This window comes from Thunnus albacares, chromosome 20, assembly GCF_914725855.1.
Source record: "Thunnus albacares chromosome 20, fThuAlb1.1, whole genome shotgun sequence".
Taxonomy (NCBI): domain Eukaryota; kingdom Metazoa; phylum Chordata; class Actinopteri; order Scombriformes; family Scombridae; genus Thunnus; species Thunnus albacares.
In genome coordinates, this window is record NC_058125.1 from 22,161,844 (window position 1) to 22,188,132 (window position 26,289).

Genomic DNA, 26,289 nt, shown 5'->3' on the forward strand with positions numbered 1-26,289 from the left:
TTTTGAGATGATACTTGAAAAATACTGTATTTTGGGTCAAGCACTCTTACAGAAGATCACATTGATATTTCCTTCAAAAAAAAGCAGGTACACTGATCATCAAACAGACGCTGTGAGCACACTGTTTCACATTTTACCAACATTCAGTTCAACCTTTCCGTTCAGCTGTCCTTAACAGCTGGGGAAAAAAAACAAAACATGTAAAAACCATGGTCAGTTTGTGCTATGAAATCTTATAGCTCGTCCTTGAATAAAGCCCTTTATGGTGATAATGAAGACAATATTTCAATGAAAGGAAATCTGCAGCAGTTATTTACAAATCCATTAGTGTTTTTGTTTTTTCTCCTTTGGTCCATGCTTATCATTGGTTGTATTGATGCATCAATTATAAATGATGCCAATTCAATACTTCAATCTAAAAGAAACGGTTAATTGAATTGTTTTTTTGGGGGGTTCAGCTATGATTAATATGGAACAGCATGAATCATAATTGATTTAATTTAAGCAGAACTAGTCTGCGGTCCACCAGGATTGGAAAGCTGCTACCGTCACTACTACTATTACTGCTGCTGCCACTGTCAGTACTATTAATATTAATGCTACTAAGGCTACTGCTGCCACTGACACAGCTACAACTATCACTACTGCTGCCAGTGAAATGTGCAGCCAACACTGTTCAGGTTAACATCAGTAAACATATTTCTAAAAAAAAAAATAAAATAAAATATGGAGAATTGTTTCATTCTTATAAATTCAGATGTCTAGTTTGACTAAACTGTGTCGTGGAATCATAACTTTTTGTCTTTTATTTGAGAATTATTAAGTATTTTTCACCTTGAAGGAGAATAAGCACAGTCTGACTGGTTGGCAGATTGTTAATGAACTGAACTGCTCGTTTCCAAAGTCCAATTAAAACACTCTTCTGATCAAACGTCCAACTCGAAGGATCAAATTGAAATAAATCACTGTTAAACGGATTTCCGCGCTCTACAATTTAGTCTCACTGATTAAGTCATTAACGAACTCATTCAAGATGAGAACTGCCAAGGTGAAACGGTTCACGGACACTTCCAGGTTTCCACCGCCGAGCGCGATGAAACAAGAGACCCCACGCACACACATGCATTAAACTAACAATATGTAAAACTTTAAAACATAAATATGCACTAACAGTCTTAAATGAACAGTGACGTTTTACCTTTTAGACATTCTTACTCTAATGCAAAGCAGCTTTGTAACATAATTCAGAATCCCTTTAACATGTAAAGACAGAATAATTTCCTTGGATCTTAAAAAAAAAAAAAAAAGTTTGACAGGCTGAAGAGGGAGCAGCTGATGCTCTTGAAAGATTTGGATGTGGATCACCTGTGGCTAAAACTTAAGTCAACAGATGTCCCTTTCAGTTGTTTACTTCAATGAATCTTAAAGCTAATCAATATTTCCCCTCAGCTCACTGTTTTGTGTTTTCAGGTTCACAAATTCCACTCGGATCAGTCTTGTTTCCAGCAGGTAGCTGTTTTCAGACTCGTTGTACGCTACCTGTCCAGCACTTAACAGTGAACAGACAAAGCTAGCTACAAGCTGGTGAAGAGAGTCGAACATGTAGCAGCTAGAGAGCCACGTATTTCTCCTCGGGAGCTGGTGGAGACCAAAATTAAGAATAAAAAGTGGCCACAAACACAACTTTATAAAGGTGATAATATGAGAGGCGTTTCTAATATTCGACCCCCTTCATATGTGTAAATATGGATGAACACTTTTGAGTATTTCAGGGTTTACTGCAGAGCTCTTGTATTAGATTGCATTAGATTGCGGAGGCGTACCTGATAAACTGTTACTCAGTGTATAATTTGCCTCTAGGTTCCAAACTGAGATGCAGACATAACAAGCATCTCGTCGTTGCTCGGTTCAGCCCAATTTGCACGAATTTATTTATTTCACCTCTAAGGTAAGTTCCCTGCCTGCCCTTAGGGTGACATTATTATTCAATTTAACTTCTATTCGTATTTTACTGTATTTATTTCACTTCTGACTTTTAGCCTGTGTGAGTAAATGAAGGATCTATCTAATGTAATGGGGCCTGAGCACTTTAACCGAGTAGCTGCAAGCATGTGTCCACATATGTTTTGTAACTATGACTAAAAGGTGAGGACAGAAATATTTATCTCTCGACTCATATTGCAGGACTAGTGCGCTCTTGTGCATACTTTCTGCACACAGGCCAGACAGTTTTGCAGACAGAGGGTTTGCTGTGACACAAACCAGAACAAGAGGCGTCCAAATATGGAAATGGTCAGATAAAAATAAGAGTAGCTTAACTTCCCAATCTTGGCCCTGAGCGAAGCAGCCAGGGCTAAATATAAAACCTTGTGGTTTCTCGTGTCTTGCCTCTGCAGCGGTCCACAGGTCCCTTACCATTTCATTAAAGTATTGTTACGCTCCTCTAAACCCAAAACCCTCAAGAAAGAGGAAGCTTCACATGGGAGTGAAGCTGAATAAATACAGCAGTATATCATTACATACAAAATAACTTTGATTACCACCTAAGTGTGCCAATGGGTGTAAAATGACACACGATATTTGTGCAATTACATCGTTCTCTCCCCCCCGACACCTTTCACTCCAGAAAATTCTCATTTCTACAGAAACTGAACTTATTACGACACTCCTGTTTACAAATGCTTACAAACGCTCAGGAGATAGGCCCACGAATAATCACAACAGTACACTTTCCCTTTGTATAGTGTATTGTGTCTCTTGCCTGGGGTTTGGTACCATGGCAGTATCCCCAGAAGGCTTCATTTAGAGTGTTGCTCAGCAGAGTTAGGAGCCAAAGATCGGATCCTCGTGGCTCTGCAGCCAAATCAGAGGCCTGATACTCTGTGTGCTTTCAGCAGTCCATGGGGACTAAGAGAAGGAGGTGTCCTCTTCCACCTTGTCAGTACTTATTAATCCCAAAGATCCTCACGCCGTGCAGCTGGGGCAGCTTGGGGATGAGTACAGTGAGCAAGGAAACAGTGTTGACCACAAAATGGGCCCGATCGTATTTGGTGTAAAAGCTGGTTAGAATATACCTGCAGAGAGAGAGAGAGAGAGAGAGAGAGAGAGAGAGAGAAGAAAGATTAATGACTAAAGGAGCAGAAATTAGTAACAAATTAACTCCAAATCAACATATTAATCTTTTCCATTTCTCTGAAGTCTTTGACAGAGTGTCACAGTTAACAAGATTAAGGAGCACAACGAGGTATTCAGTGAAGACATGAAGTCAAATTAAAGCTGACAAAGCCTCCCTTTAAGTAAGCAAAAGCCTTTCACTTATTTTTCTTCTGAAATCACAGCAAGATGTTTCCTAACTCACAAACACAGTGCCAACACTTGAGTCTGCGATACTGTTTCGACATGCCGAATAACAGGATTGCAACATCGCTGATTATTGATGTAACTAAAAATGTGCACGTTAGTCTACACATCCACATGGACATATTTACTGAGGCAAATGTTCAGAAAGTGGCATGTCAGCACCGGATGCAGAGATGCGGTGTTTCTGGTGAGACACCAGAGTCAATAAGGGAAGAAGAAGAAACTAACCACGATGATTCAATGTAGACAGCTGCACACATCAATAAAGAATTTTGTGAGCTTAGAATGAGGTATTGCACATTCTGTTCTCTGCTGAACAAGTGAGGACATGTAAAAAAAAAAATAAAAAAATAAAAAAATAAGGCTCTCCAAGGACTTTCATCTGGAGCCAACACATTGACCATCCTGCTGGCGCTGGTTGCGAAACAAAATGACTAAGAGTCCTTTGAAAGTTAGTGTGAAAATCTTGTATATGGCTGGAACATGTATGAAACACTAGAGGGCTTTTTTTTTTTTAAATATGAAACGACAGATACAGGAAGTGGCAACACAGCCAACTGATGGAGTTACACTATCAGTCAGCGACAGGCTTTCGTGTTTACAGAGCCGGTAGCTGCGGTCCAGCCCCAAAAAAAACGGTACACCTGCAAAAACTGCCATCACTACAATGTTCAGGCTGAGCTGGCAAACCAACCCCAGGGAGCCAGAGCGCTTCCTGTAAACAGAACTTCGGCTGGTTAATAAGGACGGAAAAGGGCATGAAAGCAGCGAGGGGTGCTGCTGCGAATACTAAGCCCCTTAACAATTTGTGAGCTCGGCTAATAAGGGAGCAGCGGGGATGCTAATCAATCGAGAGGCTTTGTGATTGCATGCTCACAAATAGAGCTACAGGACAAGTATATTTTTGGCAGATGCAACACAACAAGTCATTTCAGTCGTCTTTGCACCAGCCTATGTAGCGCACTGATTACGGCGCCTGGATGGAACTGGGGAAAAAAAGCTCTCAGCCACCTCCACAGAGACCCGTGTGCAATCCCCAGCACCAGTGTCGTATCCTCATTAAACACAGTTGGTGCTGGTGGGTGGGAAGCCAGTGAGGGATCATGTCTTTGTCGGAGCACTAGGGACTGGTTGTTCTGTCAACACTGTGTCCAATTTAGACCATCCTCAGGCCTGATGTACTTGTTTAAAGGATACTTTCACAATTTTACAAGTCTTTCTTACAACGATAGGTGCACATTGGAGACAGGTTTTGCTCACTGTGATGGAAGACAAAATCCCTCGTTTAGAGAGAAAATGTATTTGAAGGTTTATCTGAAGCTAATATGAGTCTTCAGCTGTCTGAGTTAGTCAAATAAAGTGGATCTCCCACAGTTAGTCCTTTTTAGTAATAAAAAAAAAAAAAAAAAATTCCCTCTTTGTGTCTCGACGGACAGTGTTTTCCTGTTCAGCTGCAGTTGAAGGATCATAACAAGAAGAGGAAATTTGCCACCAGAAGGACACAACTTTGAAAGAAATCAACTTGATTTGACTAATTTGGACTCATATTACCTTCAAATAAACTTTTAAATACATTTTTTCGGTGGGCTGTGGATTTTGTCCCCCTTCATTTACATTGAAACTGAATTATGAAGGGATCTTCTAATGGTCAGTATGAACAGGAGGAATAATTACAGCAAGAAAAACATGTCACTTGTTCCAGTATCAAGACTCCAAAAGGTAGACTCCTGATCTATGTGTTTCTGAGACTGTATATGAGATTAAATCCATCCTTAATGATCAGCTATTTCCTCCACCTGTTACACAACTGAGGGCAGAGTACTAGATGTGGAGAGCCACTTACAGGACAATGGGTGTAATGGTTAGGAACTTGCGCGAAGCAGTAAACTGCACACCGTAGTCCATCTGCTCCCAGTGTGTCAGCAAGCGAGCTTTGCCCTGATCCGGAGTCTCAAAGGGCGTTCCTTTGACGGTGTGAAGTAGGAGGTACATGCACTGCAACACACACACACACACACACACAAGAGACACACAGTTAGAGACAGAGAGCAGGACTGTTATGACACCATAACAGTACACCATAGTGACTGGAGACTGATGTGTTAATATTACAGTTTGCCCAGGAAGTAGGTGTTTTGACTCATAGACCACAAACCCCAGCAGGAAGCCCACAAACATCATGCAGGCATATCCTCAGGGTCATGTTAGGACAGCTCTTTTAAACCATATGACAAAATGTAGTGGAAGACCAAAGCCTTCAGTATCAAATACACTTCTGTCACAAGATCAAATTGTGGTTAATATTGTACTCTTTTCTGAAACCGAGGGCCAGACAGAGAGTCTTGTGTAATCAAAGTTTATGATGCAAGTCTGTGGAATACCTCAACACTGAAAATTAAAAGGCTGGTTGAAATATTACTGGCACCAATTAATTAACAAAGAACTTGACTAGAAGCAGTGCAGCGAAGCAGCAAGTACAATTTTCCCCCTGAAATAAAAAAGAATCTGCTTGATTTGAAGCATCTCTGCTTTCATTCACCACAGCCCGAACCCTTCTATTAGGCCAGCACTGCACTGTATTTGTCTTTCACTGAGCTGACTGTTTCAATAAATGTTAAAAGGAAAATGTGGTAGAGCTGGTGCCTTTGTACATTCTTCTCCACTGACCAGATTGTGGATGAGGTTGGTGAGGGTCCAGACCACGGGTACACTGGCGAAGGGAATGCTGAGCAGGATGACGTGTAGGAGGCCGATGCCCAGGATGTAAGACAGCCACATTCCCCTGCTGTTCATCACTCGGGTGTTGGGGTTCACCTCGCTGTGCGCCGTGCCCACGTTCATGATGGCGGTAGTGCCGCTTCAAAGCACTGTACCTACTTTATGACATAAAGAAAACTGAATGTTGTGATTCAGCTTATTCAGACTGCATCTGCAAGAGGTTATCTGGTAAGTCATAATCTAGCTTTTATGACTTATGTTAATGACGTGAACAGTGCATGAGCAGTATAGGTTTTACAATTTTAATTACATGACTTGCTTGCTCCTAACTAAAATAAAAACCTATGCAGCGATGGGAGGCAGTTCTAGAGCTGCAACGATTAATCAGTTAGTAGAATTACAGAAAAATGATCAATTTCTGTGGTTGAAGCTTCTTAAATGTGAATATTTTCTGTTTTGTTTAGTTTTCTGTGACAGTAAACTGAATATATTTGGGTCGTGGACTATTGTTTGGAACAAAACGAGACATTTTAGGTTGCATCTTGGGCTTTGAGAAACATTCTGAAGACCGAACGACTAATAGATTCATTGAGAAAAAAATAATGGACAGATGAATCCATTATGGAAGCCCTAAGTAATTCAGTACTATCATTTACCAACTTTCAGTGGCACCATATTATTTACTATTTATTGTTTATTAGCTATTGTGAGCTAATGCATGACAACAGCTACTCTTCCTGGGGTCAGCATAAATGTACTTGCAATATGATAGTAAGAATGGCAAAATGAACTTTGATCATGATTGTGCTGTATATGATGACATTATGTTCCAATTATATATACAGTTAAAGTTACAGATGGGTGACAAATTAAAGGGAAAACAATATAAAGTGTCTTAATAAGGTTGTTGGGCCACCAGAGCAGCTTCAATGCTCCTTGGCATTGATTCTACAAGTCTTTGAACTCTTCAGGAGGGATGAACATCATTCCCCTCATGTGGTGTTTTGATGATGATGGTGGAGAGCGCTGACTAACACGTCAGTCCAAAGTCTCCCATAGGTGTTCAACTGGGTTGAGATCTGGTGACTGTGAAGGCCGTAGCGTATGATTCACATCATTTTCATACTCATCAAACCATTCAGTGACTCCTCGTATCCTGTGAATGGAGGCATTGTCATCCTGGAAGAGACCGCTCTCATCAGGATAGAAATGTTTCATCATAGGATAAAGGTGATCACTCAGAACAACTTTGTATTGATTTGCAGTGATTCTTCCCTCTAAGGGGACAAGTGGACCCCCAAACCATAACAGAGCCACCAGATCCCCTCACTGTAGGGGTCAAGCATTAGACCTGTACCGTTTTTTCCTAATTCTCCTTAATTTGTCGCAAGTCTGTATCTATCAGTCTATCTGTTCAACCAATTGACTGAATGACTGAATGATGATTTGATTGATTTACACATACATTATGAAGTGTTTTGTGTGACATAATTGATAACAGTGGATGCCAGTTAACAGCACTGAACAATCATTTGAATTATTTCCAATATGTTATATTTGGCAAATATTTTTTTTCCATATCATGCTGTATATCTTATTCCAATGATTATAATGATATTGATTTTAACCTTGTGTCCCAGTTTTAATCCTACAGTATCTACTGTAGTGGCACAATTGATGATTTTAACGGGCACCTGCCAGCCAATCAGACACCAGTATTTTCTGTGGCCAATGATATAACTGGAACTAACACGCCTACATTAAGACACAAGTCAAAAAGTCTACATTTTTAAAAGTGGAAAAAAAAAACTGATTGACAACAGTAAACAACGTAGCAACGGGTTGGTTAATCCAGCATGCTGTTTCATAACTTGTCAGAGGTCCAAATATATCACTGGTTACAGAATTATCCGTAACGTAGCTACAACCTTATATCTACAAGTGTGCTAACGTAGCACTACTGGAGCAGCAAGTACACTAATATTAGGGTTAATTATAACTGAGTAAATAAATCATTACACTCACTGCAGAGAAAAATGGCTTCAACTCCAACCTGTCTTGGCACTAGTCCGTTATCACAGTTTTTGTCTCATCGATGCCTTCAGTTGTGTAACTGATACTATCACCGGGAGACTGGCGGGGCTCCGGTGTTTGGATCAGTCAACCGGTACCATCTTTCGGTGCCGAAACGTGCTGCTAAAAGCGCAACGGTCGGTCCGCTCGCACACAATCAACCCAGACACAAGCACTTTTCCTTCGTCTTCTAGCCAACAGCTGCTGACAACACAGCACAGTTCATGATGTAACGTCATCGCTATTCGTTTTCACGGTGCCGTTTTTTTTTTTTTTTTTTAAAGGGTGAGTTCTTTTACTCTTCGCATTTCGCTGTGATTGGTCGCTGAAGGTCACGTGGCCAAAAGTAACCAATCAGCGCGCAATGCGTTGGGGAAACGTGCACTACGCCCCCTTTACGTCACAGCGGAGGAAGGTTCAGAGGAAACGGACTTGATTGTCACTGGGGACAGATTTGATAACGGAAATATAAAAACATTTCGTTAAATCGTTAAATATAATTTTGACGTTAAATAGCCTATTAAAAAATGGTTTAAAAATGTTTGTTTTTTTTCTAAACATGATTGTAGTAATTTTCTTTTTAATGTTTTTTTTTCTTTTAATTTTTTTTTACAAAAAAGAAAAATAATAATTGCAAAATTATGCAATTTAAGTAACTGGATATCTAACTTGTGCATTGTTACACAAAAGTATAAAAATTGAAGCACAAAACCGAAAGCTGCTCTTATATATATTTATAAAAGTAAATTAATCATTTTAAATTAATTCAATAATTAATTAAATTAATATTTAAAAAAAGGACGGGAGACACTTGAGATAATGCAAGCTGTAAGATTATATAGCTTTTGAGAGAAAAAATGAAAAAGCTTTTACATTTGGTACTACTTCCCACATTAGTATAGGTTCATTTATATATTTATTATTTTCTGTTCTATTACAATTTTATTTATATAGCGCCAAATCACAACAAAAGTCATCTCAGGGCACTTTTCACATAGAGCAGGTCTAGACCGTACTCTTTAATTTAGACCCAACAATTCCCCCATGAGCAAGCACTTGGCGACAGCAGCAAGGAAAAACTCCTCTTTAACGGGAAGAAACCTCAAGCAGAATCCAGCTCTTGGTGGGCGGCCATCTGCTTTGACTGGTTGGGTTGAGAGAGCAAAAACATATAGTATTGTAAGAACGCAAAAATTATAACTGATAATTGAACTTGTGCTCTGTTTTTGGATAAATGTTACAATCAGCATGCAAACATGCTCACAGTGTTAACATGGTGATGTTTAGCAGGTATGGTGTTTACAAGGTTCACCATCTTAGTTTGGGCTGTTTGAATGCTAACTTTTGCTAATTAGCTTTAAACATAAAGTAGAGCTAATGGGAATGTTATCTGTTTTGCAGATAATTAAACATTTGACCTGATGATGGCGCTAGATGAAAGGTCAAGGGATCACCAAAGCTTTTACAATTAATAGTGAGGGGGACATGGATATCTGCACCAAATTTCACAGCAATCCATCTAATACTGATCCAGACATTTCACAGAAAACCTAAAATGTCAACTTAGAGGTAAAATCAAGGGATCATCAAAGTTAATCCTTCAGGGACCACAAATGTTTGTATAAATTTCACAGCAATCCATCCAATTATTGTTGAGATATTTCAGTCTGGACCGAAGTGGTGCCTCAACTATTCGACAGAATGACAAACGACATTGGCCACATGCTTAGCTAAAAATAAAGTAGCTCTTACAGATATCTACATAACAGGGACAGACATTTGACATAAGGTTACAATTTAAATTCACTGTATTTAGTGGTAGTCAGTAGGCTTTTTCAATTAAACAGGTTTTCCAGCCACTGTCTCTGACGCCTCTCTGGTTAGCACTTGATACTTCTGTACAAAAGGAGGCCCTTGACTTCTTATGTAGCCAAGGTGAGAGGAAACGTTGCTAGAGGCAAACAAAAAATGACTGACAGAGCTGATACTCTGGTCCCAAAATCAAAGATCAACAGTGTCATGTTCTAGATCCAAAGATAAGCCCTAATACTAATTTAGGCCCACAGTAGCCCTAGGCTAAAGGGGTCAACTGTGTCCTACTTGCATGCAATGTTACATGACACCCACTGTTTCTAAGGGTACCCCTGTGATGAATGGCATCAAACAGGTTTGGTTGGCTGACAAGTGGACTCTCTCATATGCTCATAGCCTTGGGTGCTATACTGGTGTTAGCTATGTAAACCTAGATCTGCGTTCAAATGTGAATGGATGACAGTGCTGTGAGATCATCGCTGGCACTGGAACAATGGCCAAATACATGACATTGAATAAAACACACCTCAGGAGGGGGCGCAAATGATGACGCCAACAGATGCAATGTCAGATCAAAAAGTCGTCATCTGGGTATATTTGACATTGAGGGACAAGGTGTCGGTTTTAAAGGGAGACAGTTGACGTTTTTTCTCCAATCATTTCAGTAAAATGAGTACAATTTAAGAGGCTAAATGATGGTTTTGAGACCTTGATAGGATGCTATACCTACTGTAACATAAAGCCATTATTTTAAACTTGTAGGTTGCTATAAATAAGCTATAAATATTGCAAGTTTAAACAGTGTACATTATAATTCATAATCAATAAGCTGTTCATTAAATTATATCACTTCCTCCTGTTGTGTGGCATCCATCTTAAAAAGAAAAAAAAGAAAAAGCCGGAGTGGATATCTGATATTTGCTGTAAGACAACTTTGGCTACCACTGACGATGATAAAATCAAAGCTTCAAAGTCTTGCGGTCGTATCCATTTCTTCACACCCGCGTATTTAATAGATGTTTAGATATGTTCCTCTGTAGACTACATCTCTCCACACTTTGGCTAATGCCCACAAGTCATCTGGCTACAGCTTTCAGACGTAATGTGATTCCATTAATAGGACTCACACCAGTGATAAAAGCTTTTAATGAAGAGATGCATTTCATTTTCTGGCATTGGTGGCTGTCTTCAGCTACGAAACCAGTGTAAATTCTTTGTATGTCATTAGCAAAGAATGTGTTTACTATGACACACATGACAATTCATGAACCTGTATCTTATTATAAATACAATTTTACAAAAATATCATTGTACCAAACATGCATGTATAAATTTTAACAAAACCAGGGCTGAGATTTGAGCCCAGATCTTTTGCACTCTCGCCTAAATTAGCGTCATTGAATAGTTTCAAAAACCTTTTTACTTTAAGATTATAATTTTTTTTTCTTGTTGTAGCTTCACTTTCACATTCTCTGTTGTTGTTTCCTTTCTGTTGAGAACTCCTCAAAAGAGCCAGCATAGCTTACAGTATACTCTTATAGTCTTTATATCATTTCTGCATTTAAAGGTTGTCAGAGAGAAGACATACCCTTAACTAACTCTTGAGCTAATGTAGCTTGCATTAGTCACAAAAACTTATTTGAAACCAAGTAGCAAAGGATCCAATGATGAAATGTTCCTGGCGAAGGGATTTGGTGTTAACATCCTTTGGTGTACCAGAGATTGCAGTGATGCAATTCTGCTAATTTGTAAGTGTATTCATTTCATTTTATCCCTTAGCCAAACCCAACAAGAGAAAAGCTGTCTGCTTTTCAAATCAAAATTAGAATGTAGAGCCAATGACATTTACTACTTTTATATATATATATAAATATAAGAGTAGAGGCTAAACAGTCTGCTCCTGCTGTTAGAGCAAGACGTGGTTTCTCAAATACAAATATTTTCTTGCATTTTCCTTTTTCACGTAATTCTAAATCAAACATTTTTATCTATTTTGACTATTTCTCACACAAAATGAGCAATCCTGAACATATTTCTATGGACTCAGGTAAATTATGATAGGCATTTGTCGCAATTGTTGACATTTCACTGACTAATTGATCAAAATACATTGTAAGTTGCTGCTGTAGTTGTCACATTACAGGGTCATGGCTTCATGCTTACAAGACATTTCAAACACAGTATGTACTTGACAATCAAGAGCGTCTTATTGTGATAAGTAACCAGCAGATGTCACCATCAACACACTTTGGGCTGGTTGCTGCCATCCTGGAGTTTGTACTGTGATGTAACTTTTAATACAAGCACAGTGGTGCAGTCAACATTAAAAGTGTAATTATTATGCCCAGCTTGTTCTTTGCGTGTTTCTACTTGTTACCAGCAAAGAAATACACAGACGTCTACAGTCCTGTATGTGTTCTCCATGAGCAGATCACAACTGTGAGGTGTCAGGTCAGTGTTTATGGTGTGACAGTGTGTCTTTTCATATAATGCCTCTGAAAACTCCTTTTCATCATATATAATGATAATTCAGTACTCACCTAAATAAAAATATGTGTGATTAATGCTTTTGCATGCTTAATGAATGCTCAGTTACTATTATAACAGAAGCTAAAATTAATACAGTATTACAACCCTGCAATAAATTCTAGAGATGTTGATTTGACTGAATTTTGGAGGCTGTCGTATGCCGTGTTGCATGATGTTGCATTATACTTTCTAATATTTTATCCACCCCATTTATATCAGTGAAGGTAACATTCTGTAAATTGAAATAAATAAGACATGGCAATATTTGACTACAATCCACTTAATGCTCAAACTATACATCAAACTATAATCTGTATTTACTATTATTTCATCAAGGAAATACGCTGCCAATTTATTTAAAGCAGCATTTCTTACTTCCAGAACTTTCCGCACTTCCCTCCAACTGTTAGGCAACATGAATTTGCTCGGTGAACCTCATGAGTTCTGAATCTGTATGGTGTACAGATGAACTAACATGCAGTCTAGCCAACTGGGGATTTGTTTGAGTCCAACAAAGCCAATAAAAATGACAGCTTGACTAATTACTAAGTGGGGAGACATTCTCCTGTATTTTGCAAATGAGTGTATTGCTTCTAATTACCAGCTGTAACAAAGGTGTCCAATGGAAAATGTTACCTGTAAATACAGAAAAATACTGGGTTATTAATATGAATGTGTTCTAGAGGTCAATGGCGTGGGGCTTGCATGGCCTGTAGATGAGCTGGATGTGACAGGAATGACACTGCTGGAGCAGTTTTCTCCAATAGGGGAGGTGGACTTGTGACCCAGGCAGGCTTGGATGATAGCCTCGCTGGAAAAGGCTGACGCAGGGAGTCCATTATTGCCCCTGGAGGAAGCTGAGGATTAGAACACCAAAGAATTTCAATAAAAGAAGTGTCTGTTTGGGGGTCGGGAGGGGCAGAAGGATGGTGGTGGTGGTGGTGGTGGTGGTGGTGGGGTGGGGTGGGGGGGGTTCCCCTCATTGTCCCAACAGTGATTGGGAGCAAGAGGAGGGGAGTGGGACGGCATTGTGTTTGCAGCTCCTCTGAAGAAGGTGGTTATTAGGGGGGATGGCTAAGGAGGGGTGAGGGATGGGGAGGCTGTTGACTCTTCATCTTGTGTGAACAAAGTCTCTGGCACATAGCCCTCTTCTGTCCCTCTGTCCTGGACCCCCTTGTTTACGAGTGCCATGAATTCTGTCCCTCTCGACGGGGACCCCCACCAACACCAACCTGCACTGCCGCACTTTGTGGGGCTTAAGTGCCCTTTAATTAGGCCGCCTCAGTGTCCGGCTGAAGACCGCTGAGGGTTTAGGCTCTTCCCTGTGGGACTTTGCTGAGCAGCTCACACACACACACACACCAATACAGCTTCCCTCACACAGCCGGGGGATGAAGTGTTTGCTGCTCTAATGAAAAAGGTTTATTTGGGCGATGAGTTCTTGTCGTCTTTGTCCCCAGTCTTAAAAAGTCCTGACAAAGGCATTGATATTATCTTTAACACTCGTCCATTTCCAGGACACATTAGCAGGAGCTCTAAGGCTGATGGGTGAGGCTTCAGTCTCCCAGCTACAAAGCCACATGCACGACTAAAAGTCTCTTGACAAATCATGATAGTAAACACGATGTATTTCCTGTACAGACAGAACGCTTTATTATCACTATCTGGTATTAATTAATCAGGCAATTACTAAAGAGATGGAAATAAAAGAAAAACTGCTCCGTGGTCACGAAATTCAAGTGGAAGGTTTCCATCTTGCACATTATGTAGAAGAGCGTGAATTCATGCAAAAATATGTAAAGGAGCGTGAATTCACATAAATTCACTCATCCACATACACAGCCAAACACATGCACAGCTTTGTCATTGTGATGGAGCACATTTCATTATCATAACCGCAAAAGGCACAGGATCCAGAGTATAAAGGGGGAGGTGGGCAAGAGGCATTGGGAATTTGCTGAACTGCCCCAGCAAAATGAGTAATTTCTGGATGCCCCATTGTGTGAAGAGCTTACAGGGTGAGAGCTCTGAAAGGATGAGGCAAAGGAAGGATATAAACATGGGAGCAAGTGAAATAAAGTGAAAGATGGTAGGAATGAGAGACAGAGAAGAATGATGAAAAGAAGTTTGTGAAGGGAGCAGGGCGGGATTGGGCGTGTTCAGAAACTTTTTCGCTACAGCCCAGTGTGTGTAGATACCCTCCTAATCCTGGTTTTATTGGCTGCCTGTGTCCAGCCATGCTGGTTGGATTGAGTAGGGAGGGTAGAGAGGTGGGGGGGCCGAACACATGTCCGTCTTTGTGGTAATACGCTGATTAGGCCTGAGAAAGAGCCGGACCTAGTTACGGCCTTTCTCAGGTCACCGTAGAAACCGGCCCGGTAGGGGACCTCTGTGTGTGCCTCCCCCTCCTGTGCACCTACTGATGCAGACACGCAGACCGAGGCCTTGCTTTGCAGAGAATTGTACAAAACACCACCATTCAAAACACCACCACAAGTGTTGTTGAGTCACAGTTCATTTCAAGATCAGGCTCCGATGTTCTTGAGCTTAATCGCTGTTGCCTTTCCAGACAGTTCGCATTGCACTTGTGGCCTCAACCTGGGAAACGTGGTTTCAATGTTGTTCAGATGTAGACCGCAGACTGATTCCTTTGCCTGCACTCATAAATTAGACCACTGTCACATTCCCCCCATCCATCCCTGGCCCTGCAATCTGTCTATTGCTCCTACAGAGCAACTGTCATCCAAATCCCAGAGCTGAGCTAGGCACATTTTTATCGATGCCGTAACACACAACAATGTTCGTGATCGAAAACAGACCTGCCTCATTGTCAGCACTGCTGTGACATACCGCATCTTGACTTGAGGCATTGAAAAATCATCTTTATTGGTATAATGTAGAAGACTCCCCACCATGACTGCATGGAGAGCAGGTTTCACACAAGTTTCACAAAGATATCTATCAATTATTGTCACATTTAGAGACTCAGGGGAACCCCCCACCACCACCACCACCACCACCACCACCACCTCCTCTTGAACAGGGCGGTAGGTCGAGTGCTGCTCAGTCACTGCCTGTTTCCCTATCTTCTTTGTTATGGAGGAATAAAACACAGAGGGGGCGGGTGAAGGGGGGCACTTCACTACTGACCTCCAGACAGTGGTCACTGGGCTCTCTCCCTGCGGTGGGCACTCAGCCTCCTCTCTGCAGAGTGCATGCTCCCAGCCCCTGCTGGGTGACCTTCGAGCCCCCTCAGTCCGCCGAGCTCACACATGCCCCGGAGGTCCTCAGCAGAAAGACCACAGCCCCCCAGGCAACACACATCAGAGGGAAGGACATCTGAGATATTTTGTGGTATAAATGCTGATAATACATTTAGAAATCACTTAAGAGTAGCAGTATTTGTGATAGAGTGACATATCCAGGGCAAACTTTGTATTTAACAACTGTGAAAGTTTATTATATTTGAGACACCTGTTATTTCAGCAACATCATGAACTTTACTTGATGATTAAAACACATAATGGTTCAAGTATCTGTAAATGTCTTCAGAGTGCACTTAAAATCTTTTTCATTCATTTTTTCCTGCTACAATATTAAATCAGGATGAAATAAATAAAACATCTCTTACTATGTCATAGTTTATTCTGATCTTTGTTACTTGGAAACAGATCTTCCTGAGGCTGGCTTCCATATGGCTCCATACACTCAATCTGTTGTGAAATCTATCAGGTAATCCATCTGGTCTAACGACTTGTAAATGTATTTCTAATAAGTGTCAACTCACATTTTTAAAATAATGTGTTCAGAAAGGCCTTCAATTCCAGTTCCCCTACAGTAGGAAGAATGTCAAACAAATCTTTATTTAACCGAGTGAATCCTCCCGAAATTCAACTAGAGAGAAGCTACAATCTTAACACAGTCTTCTATAATAACATGTTACAACTGACAGCGTTGGTCTCTAAAGGGCATTGTGCAAAAAACCCTAGCAGGAAACCAGTCAAAGAAATGGTAAAGAAATTTCACTTTTCATAAAACATTTTGTTCTGTGAAGTCAAGTATGAAATTCATACTGATGAACCCCTTCATTACTGGTTTCAAAATGTCTTTTGCAGTGGTCACATCTTTTAGTGGTCATTCTTTCCATGACGACCCGACTGGTAACTAGATTGTTATCACTACAACTGACTTTGTTTGATCTCTGCCAGGTATCTCGTTTTGTATTCGTCCTGATCAGTTTCCTTGTATGTGAATCGAATGCATGGTTACTTCAGGCTAAGTCCATCACAAGTGTCCCACCCTCCTCCTTCACCACTCTCTATCTATCTCTTGCTCCTCTCCCACCCCCCCCCCCCCCCGTCCCTACGGCTGCTCACCCCACAGCCCATCAGAATGACAATAGTATTGATGTAAAATGTGTCGCCTTTGGGCCGCTGAAGCATATAACCCCTGCATGCCTGGCCCAGCCACCACCACTAGTTTATGGCTTTATTGTGTCCCCTTTTATGTCCTCCCCTGTTGGGGTGGGCGGACAACAATTTAGAAAATTCACTGTATATGTCCCCGTGAGTTGGGGACGGAGATTATGCGTGTGTTGACGTGCGTCTCCTTGAGTGTGTGTGTGTGTGTGTGTGTGCACTGAATGCATGTATATCCGGATCAATTAGTCAGGGCACAACCCCTAAAAAAAAAAAAAAAAAATCAATGTGTCAACATGTACGTCAGTGTGTGTGTGTGTGTGAACCCTCCTGAAGAGAAGCTGGCCTACATCTCCTCACCTACCTCCAGCCACAGTGGGGAATCTTTTTTTTTTTTTTTTTTTTCTTCAATGATCACAGATGAAACAAGTTGAGTAACAACTCTACTCTACCTTTTTCATGTGTCCCTCCCTATACCTCCCTCTCTCATTTCCCTCCCTCCCTCTTTTCACTCTTTCCTTTCTTTTCCACATTACCAGGGGGTGGCGTGTGATTGACAGATGGGAACGAATAATAATTTTTTTTTCGTAACCTAAGGCCATCTTCTGTGATTGGCTTGCCAGCTGACATCTCCAAACCTCATTCTCCCCCCCCACCCCCCCCACCCCTCCACCCCCTCCACCCCCGCCTCTCCACCCCCCACACCCCCCCCCCCCCCCTTTAATATTGGGCCTGTGGATGAGGCATCCTGAGGGAGAAAAAAGTAGAGAGAGAGAGAGAAAAAGATATCTACCTTAGGGAAGAACCTCAGAGAGAGGGAGGGAAGGAGAGGACGGGTAGGAGCGTGTGTGCATGTGTGTAAGAGACACTTATTCTCTTAACTACTAGGAGACAGACACACTTTCCTGGCCCGACTCAAAGAAGGGGGGAAAACAGGAGGAAGATTTTTTTTTTTCAATATCATTTTAATTTTCCCCTCATTCAACAATCAAGCTGCCCTAAAGCTTCTCTTCCTGGAAACTCTTTTTCATTGCCTACTGGAAGTTCTATGTATTGATCCATTTACCCTCTCACACACTACAAGGCTTACCTCATGGATTTGTATCTGATTGGATATTTGATGTGTGTGTGGTTGTCCAGCTCACGGGTGCTTGGAGGCTATCCCATCTGGTGGTGAGTACAATCCATAGTTTCAGCATCAGACCCTATAGCAGCATACAGAGAGAGAGTCTTTTTGGTCAAATGATCATTTCTGAGAGGGCAGAATGTGCACTTTCAGTTGACTGCGTGGAAAAATGTTCTCCGGCCCAGTCCAAAGAATCTTAACCTCAAATACTAGTGTAACGGAAAAGGCTCGCCGTTCTTTTCCCCTCTACACTCAGGTCCATTTATCATATTGCAGTATGTTGTGATGCAAAGAGGATGAATTTTTAGTTTGGGAACCATTAAGTGTTTAAATATGTGGACTTCTTTTTTGAATTTGAGAAAAAATACGCGAGTGTTTGCCATGTTGATGTGAATTGTCAACAGCAATGTAAGGACTTGTGAAGCATTTCACCACAACAGCTGAAGTCAGTGAGATAATTCATTATTACATAAATTGTGGATATCGCTCCAGGACAATGACAACACTGATGTTGCTCACGAAAACTCAACAAAGCCTCCAAAAATGATTTGTCCATCCTGTTTCTAAAACATAATCAATTTTTATCATTAAATACAAGAATATAATTTTAGGAGTCTTAGGAAGTCTAGCAAACATGACTGATAAGATCAGCGTCATTTTGTTTTGTTTGCTATTGTGCGTCACTGTTCTACATTCAGGCCGCCGGCCCCCAAAACATGCGGTGAATTGAATTTGAATTGTTTTGGGTGGTTTTTTTTGGTAGATGTATGACATGCACTAAAAACAAAATATTTGGCGCTGACAAAGGTGTTCACAATTTTAAAAATAATACAAATTTGCAGTCTGCCAAGAGGCATCAGTTGTAATTAAATCAATCCATTTTTTGGGGGGAAAAACAGTTAAGCATATCATTTTGCTTTTCAATTGTACCACAATTCACCCCCTCCACTACGGATTTGTCAGGAGACAATATGTTTAGGTGCCGCAGGGTTTCATTCTTTGTTAAATTAGCCCAGATCGCTTTTGGCACCAGCAACTGAAATTTAGAGGTTCATCTCATTACAAATTCAGCTACATGCAGCTGACCTCATAGCTCCTGGTCTTCTTTTGTAACATAAAGCTTCTATTTTGGAGATATTTGCGTAGGCGTATGACAAAGCTCTTTTGGCTCACAACACAATACTTGTCAGAGCTACTACACTTTTAGTAGCCCAACTAGCATGTGGTCCCACCATAGCGCTGTCCAAACCGCAAGCATCTTCTGGTTTCATTTACAGAGCAGGCAGCTGCCAAGCACACAGGCCACAGGGCTGAAGTGTTAATGGCAAAGAGGACTTTACACCCACTCCTGGCTTCAGCAAGAACCATCAGACAACAGTGACAAAGAGCCTGGGATTCTCTCTCTGTGACCTGCAGCTGTTCTGTTCAAGGAGCTTACATGACACTGGTATAATGTTCAAACCTTAACAATGCGCACCAGCTTTGATTTGGGTAACAAATTATGAAGTGTGGGCCGAGCTAGGAGTTACTGGGAGGGTGTAAAGATGAAAAGCCGAGCCGTAGCTCCAGGTGAATGGGCAGGTGCTGAGGAATGGGTGTCAAACAGTGCTGTCAGTGGCATCACCCCGCGGTGTCGAACATGTCCAAAAGGAGACAAAATGAGGTGGTGCGTCAAACAAGAGGGTGCCGAGTTTCAGCAAGGGCCCAGGCAGGCTCCTCTCAGCTTCTGTCTCAGGGGCGATGGCTTGGCCATAAATTCTCCAGCCAAGGTGGGATGGGTTGGAGGGAAGAGGAGTTTTGACTGCTTTATGCCTGGCAGCCTTGCTGTTACAAGATGGGCTGTTGAAAACAAAACAGAGCATAAATAACTCCAGTGATATGCACATATGCATGGACGAATATGAGGTGTAGTCGCAAGAAAAAAGGCATAGCAAACTAATGAGGTGGGTTTGGAAAGGCGAAACAAGAGCAGTGAATTGCCTTCTTGAAATGCAAGAATGTTGGGGAAAATGTAGTTTTGTACAAAACGGGCAGAATAAAGGTTTGAGAGAATTCATGACAGTTTGAAGCAACGTTGTGGCCGCACATAATCCACAGGTCCCACAGTGTCTCTGTCCAATAATCTGACAACACCATCCTTTCTGTGTGTTTTAAAAATGAAAAAAATACCTGTTTAAAGACTTATTACTGTTTTATGGTTTCACCCTTTTCACATGTGCATGATAATCGATGAATATCCAAATATAAGAACAAGAAGCTGTGAGCTATGACACGATACGCTGTCTTCATAAAATACTATGGTTATTAGGAGTCACGGTTCGTATTTTATTAAGCCTGTGCGGCTTAACTCATCTACTACATTTATAACATCTTAAGCCACTCTGTCAGCCAACAGCGTGTTTATGTTCCTTGCCTAAACAGTGGTGGTTGTAAGTGAATGATGACAGTCACTTTCAGAGAGTAATTACCACAGCTGAATTTCCTTCAATACCAGCCATCGCGCATCAGCAGTGATTATCGGTTTAACGCTGTCATATCACACCGCACAGCCACGAGATGTTTAAATCCAATAACTGTTATTCTCTTAATCCTCTGTTATCATCACTGCTGTTAAATCTGCACGAGACAGCACAGACATTGTACACTTGATGTAAATTTTGCTGGTGCTCATTGTAATTTCAAGAAGGGGCCAGCTCATGTGAGATTCGGCTTTTCCCTTAAAAATTTACACTGCTTAATATTACTTGAGATTTACATTTTTGCCGTTATGAAAGCTGGAATCAAACAGAGAACAATGGGTAGGGAGAGAGGAACCTGAGACAGAAAGACAGATACAGAGATGGTGCGAGTGGCAACTGCTGCAGCAGCAAACGGGTCCAAACAACTGATCAGTTTTGATAATGTCTTAAATGCTTGATGGAAGGTTCAGCACACTGAAATCATCTCCAGCTTTTGTTCCTTTAATAAGCAATACATGGAGTCCCTATATTTTACAATGGCTTTGTATTAGTATCTTGCTCTGTATTATCGTGTTTTTGTGCTTGAGTCATCATGTACACTAATTTGATTTGTGATGCCTTTAACTGTTTTTGTTTTTATTGTGTTTATGTCTCCTGTTGTAATGTTTCTTTCTTTTTTTTACTCATCTTCTGTTCTTTTAATCTTTTATCCTTTTGTTAAGCGCTTTGTAACTTAGGTTTTGAAAGGTGCTATATTAATAAAATGTTACTTACTTACTTACTTACATAGTACACCTTGACAGCTTTGTTTGACCTCTGCTTGGGGGAAACTGGCAATGAATCTGACCAGAAACCACAAAACTTTCAAAGCAGTCATAACAGGGTTAATATTCAGTTACTGCTTTATATGCAGACACAAGTTATAAGAGTTGAGAAAATCTGCATCGTCAGAACAAAAAAAACAACAGATTGCATTTGTTAAAGGTGCAGAATAACACATTTAAAGGTGTCACACATCCAGATTTGGACATTTTAAAGCTTTCAGTGATACAATTTTAACTTTATTTAATTACAATTTGGAGCAAGTATAAGCCTACATGCAGCTTCCTGAATAAAATTGTATTTGCTGTTAGAAGTGCCACTTGTGGAAGTTTTGGGAACCACTGGGGCCTCAGTAATATCAGCGCCGTACCTCGCAAAGCTATCTAGGTTTACCAAACTGCCCAGTCTATACACAGACCTTTCCAGTTCAACCTGAGCGGCTTAAATGGGGCTCTAGAGTCCATCTCTGGGTCTCAGGAATGTCATTATATGTCTGTGACACCCCCCACCTCCAATCCTCAATCCAATCTTCAACCCCAAAACCCCTACCACTGGCGAAGGGATCACTTAAATGATTCTTACTGCGAGAAAATCCTCCGTCTGCCGCCCCTGTGTGAAAAGATCAAGGATGTTCGGGTATTATTCTCAACAGTGCAGTGGAAGGTAGAGAAAAGAGCAGGAAAGTCCTGAAGAATGTCATTCATAAGAAACGTTAGGGTTCCATTATGAATGGCTGAGAGCTGCCATAGGGCCAGGGTCAAAGGCAATTTTGGGCCACTGCTTAAGAGAAATGTCTCCACAGAGTGGGACATCCACAGGGATACAGGACATATAAAATGAGAGAATTTGTCAAATTCACATATAACTAGCATTGCCACTGCTACAGTTTTAAGACCATAATGGAGCAAGAGCTGTATCAAAACACTTTAATTTGATTGAATGTTTTTTAATATGATGAACTGATACTGATGTTAAAGAATGTTGTCTATGACAGTCACCAAAAATGTGCAAACCTATTACTGGACTGTCTTCAATCAACAAGCATGTGGGATGACATTATCCAGTCAAACCCAAGCTAGGTGAGAGGTTCAAAGGAGAGTGGTATTTCAAAGTAGTGAAGGCGAGTCCTAATCTTCCCCCACCATCAAAGGACATGCAATGTGCTGTTGTAGGAAATGACAAAGTCCCCCAGCGCATAGCTATTAGCTGCACTAAAACACAGGCCAGGACAGTTCCTCAAAGGAAAAATGGCAACGGCTAGGGGCAAAAGGATCATTAGGGGACACGTGTGGAGGCACACTCACACACACACACACACACACACACACACAAGTCTTCATTACCTGGCTGATCTCACCTGTATGGTTGTTACACAGGTTAATTATTAGAAAAGAGCAATTTCTCTGACACACTGGGGTCAGTGACAAAGATGTGCTGATCACACCTGTACGCCCTAGATGTAGTCAAAGCCCTCAGGTCACTGACCAGGTTAACCAAACAACCAATAGCTGCTGTGTAGAAAGGAAGAGAGGAAAATCATTCAACATCTCTAAATTACAAGGGATCAAGAGTGAACACTAACAATAATTATGTGTAGTTATGTGTTTGCAATCACAAAACTTAATCTCCAAACATGGAAAAAATGACATGGTGGAATAATTTGCACACATTTACGTTCTTCAGGGTAGGGCTAGGTATCTTTTAAAGTTTTTCAATACTAGTGGCAATATGATAACTGAGTTTCAGCACTGATATCAAAATTATTAACACTCTAAATTGAGACTGTGCTTTTCTATAAAACCCTTTTTTAAAATTTAACGAGAGGCCAAACATTGTCCAAACACAAGAACACATCAACTTAACTAGAATAAAATAGATAAATCAAATAAATCAAGAGTTATCTGATCAAAGAATACATAGACAACATCTGGTCAGACGTTTGACACCAGCTTTCAGAAGATCCTTTACAGTTCAGCCTGCACCAGAAAAGTATTGATGTATGACACCCATGACACCCTACTGAGGGATATAAAGGTAAAAAGGAGAGGTAAAAACATAGATGACAGTTTGTTTCATACAGATAGGAACCTGCAACAACAGATCAGGGTTGGGATTAAGCTTTTTCAACCAGAGTGAGCTATTAGCGGTTCTGCCTGTTAGTGAAATATCTGCAGACTGGAAAGCTTTGTTAACCGGGTTCATCCTCTTTTTTTTTTTTTCAAACCATCTACGCATGTGAACGTCAACAACAATTAGGTTTTTAATTACTTTTAAAGACACTATGTGGTGTTTGAAACCTCCACAAAGAAATTCCAGACATACACTGGAAGATTCCAGACACTCCATTACAAGTTATGATTTGCATAGGATGCATTACTGCTGACAATTCAAGCAGCAGTGCCAACAAGCTGCCCCTAATGAGCAGAGGCAGGGAACAATGCGCTGTTTGAGTTGTGGTTCATTCACACAGTCCCTCAAGACTCCCATTCAAACAAGCTCTGTCCTCCCAAGACAACAGCTCAGACTCTGTTGTGTCCACGCGAAGACACCAAGCTTCCAGTCTGACGTGCGTTTGTCAGTGCCTCGTACTCTCCGGTGCACTACTGTGCAGAGCTACTGCCGCTCTCCTTCACTTCCTGACAGGCAGGTTCACAAGTTTACACCCTGTTCAGTTTCCCTCTTCACGTCTCCATATTTGTGACTGCAGGGGCTCCTTGTCCCAACTCCACACTCGCTGCAACAGTCTGCAGAGAGAGCGGGGAGACAGGAGGGGAGGCAAAGGAGGTAGAAAGAAAGAACAGGTTGGAACATTTTTCAGGGGTCCTGTCATTTTTTATCTGATCAGCCAGGAGCTGTTGGACCACAAATCAAAAGTGTGCCAAAGTAAAAGAGAAGACAACAAAACACAGACAGGAGCTTTGCATTCCAGCCTCCACCAGGAAAAGTCCCATCCTCGGGCAAAGCCGGCAACTTTCCTTGGCCCACTTACTCTCGTTCGAGTGTCTTTATCTCTCTGCGGACTCTGTTGTGGGATTTATGAATAAGATTCTGATGGCAATGTTTTCAGTGCACGTCTCCTACTGCTCTGCTAGGGCCTCATTTAGCAACATGATGTCCTCCAGGCAAATCTGACAAGTTGAGCTGCGGCGTCAACATATAGAGGTAAATGAGAGGTAGATAAGAGTTTAATGCAAACAATATTCTTGCAGTCTGTTACTGCAGAGGCCTCTTTCAGGAGCCTGGATCTCACAGAAGAAGTGACAGAGCTCACTTGGGATTCAACGCTTCAGGCACAAACCCAGCATAAGCTAACATTATTAATTTCTCTTTAATGAAATAAGTTAACTTGTTCAGACACGGCTAAGAACAACTTGTACCCTTAGTCAATAATCACTATTGGCAAATATATTGGAATATGATGGCATCTTATCAGATCTGCAGCCAGTATAAAGCTGAATCCTTTCATATTTCTCACTGAATCTGTTTACCTTTAGCTTCAAACGATTATAAGTAACAGAAGTTATATTCATACTTAAGATCTAACCCAAATGCTTTGTATATTGCTCTTTTTGATGAAAGATTCATTAGACTCAGGGCTGAACACATCTGAGCATTTCACTAACTTGGAAACTGATCCAAACTGAAACAATCAAAATCCCACCCTAACTGTAGGCCTAGTCAAATAAGGAGTAGCTGAATACATCATCAGCCCTATTTCTTCTCTTCACCTGACAGCAGAGAGCTGGAGAGAGTCCCAGCTTGTGATCAAACGAAATGGAAAATTATATCATCATGTGTAAGCAGTTTTCAGCATGCCCTCCAACAAGGGTGTAAGCCAAGAACACAACCAACGTTGTCACAATGTTTGCACAGAATGGGCATCACGAACAAGGCGCCCGCCTCTTTGCCATCTTAAGGAGCTTACAAGTAGCAACACAACCGTGTAGATGACTCTACCTTCCTCGTGCACGCATGAGTCTTTGAACAGTGCCTAAGGAATAACGCATGGAGAGATGGATTGTGACAAGCTCTCTAATCGCCCTCCTTATCCTTCTGCTTCACTCTACTTTGTCAGCCACTTGAACGTTCAATAGTGTTATAAACTACGGAAAACTTCCTTGGATATAAAACATACTGCAATATGTCTCTTAACCAGTGCTCAAGGTAAATGATTTCAGCTAAAACAATGGCAGAAACACAATTTCAATGTATTTGTATAGCCTTATACTAAAATGTGTTTTTATATTTAGTCTACCCTAAATGAAGTGAATCAGATGGACAAAATATTAGAAATATCTCTCAAGAATAAATCAATATATTCACTAAAACAGTTTCAGCAAAAACTGAACATTATAACCTTCATGAATGTAAAATTTATTGCAGCACTGTTGTATTTGATGGCATTAGTTTTAGTTAAGTGTACTTCAATGCAGAGTCAGATTTTACACACAAAACATATAACAAGCTTATAAAATATGCATTTTAAATGGAATTAACTACCTAACAGTAGCCTAAATTAAATTATTAAAATTGGCTTGACCTTCACCAGCTACATAATTAAAACACTGCATGCTGCATCAATAACAACAATCAAAAGGCAATTATAATACATTGTAATAAAACAATAAACAGTTGCAGGTCCTACTTTGCCTTCATGTGGTACTTTTGCTTTTGACAGTTGTATAGCCTACAAGTCTGAAATATTTTTACTTTTACTTTAATAAAGGAGCAAAATACTTCTTCTAGCACTGACTGAAACTCTGAAACAAAATATTAAGCATTATTTGTTACTTACATTTAGAAGCTGTCTCAAAAAAGTGGAGTTTATGTTAGCCGTAGACGTTAGCTCGCAGTGATGGGCGCGAAAAGCATACGCGCGTGCAATGTCACTGTACATAGTTTCCATAGTTACGGTACAGTAGGCCCACACGATGACCTGACTGCGCAAGCGCAAAGGAGTTAGGACATACGG

General features: G+C 40.8%; 1 protein-coding gene across 5 annotated transcripts; it reads right to left on the reverse strand.

The window, feature by feature from the left end:
- ormdl3 (ORMDL sphingolipid biosynthesis regulator 3) lies at window positions 1-26,196 on the reverse strand. Of its 5 annotated transcripts, XM_044337497.1 has the most exons (5): window positions 26,113-26,196; window positions 18,001-18,115; window positions 6,028-6,236; window positions 5,204-5,355; window positions 1-3,074 (listed from the first exon to the last, which is right to left on the reverse strand). In XM_044337497.1, the coding sequence occupies exons 3-5, from the start codon at window positions 6,199-6,201 to the stop codon at window positions 2,939-2,941; spliced, it is 462 nt and encodes a 153-aa protein (XP_044193432.1). In that variant the 5' UTR covers window positions 6,202-6,236; window positions 18,001-18,115; window positions 26,113-26,196; the 3' UTR covers window positions 1-2,938. The 5 variants fall into 5 exon arrangements, with proteins under 5 accessions (XP_044193432.1, XP_044193433.1, XP_044193431.1 ...); XM_044337498.1 differs by lacking the exons at window positions 18,001-18,115; window positions 26,113-26,196 and adding an exon at window positions 8,132-8,434; XM_044337496.1 differs by lacking the exons at window positions 18,001-18,115; window positions 26,113-26,196 and adding an exon at window positions 8,104-8,434 and having other exon boundaries at window positions 6,028-6,233.
- Window positions 26,197-26,289: the final 93 nt, after the last annotated feature.

Coding starts and splice junctions, on each gene's coding strand:
- ormdl3 (XM_044337497.1), bottom strand. CDS start 6,201: ATGAACGTGGGCACGGCGCACAGCGAGGTGAACCCCAACACCCGAGTG. Junction 5,356..6,027: donor CCAACCTCATCCACAATCTG/GTCAGTGGAGAA, acceptor TGTGTGTTGCAG/TGCATGTACCTCCTACTTCA. Junction 3,075..5,203: donor ACCATTACACCCATTGTCCT/GTAAGTGGCTCT, acceptor CTCTCTCTGCAG/GTATATTCTAACCAGCTTTT.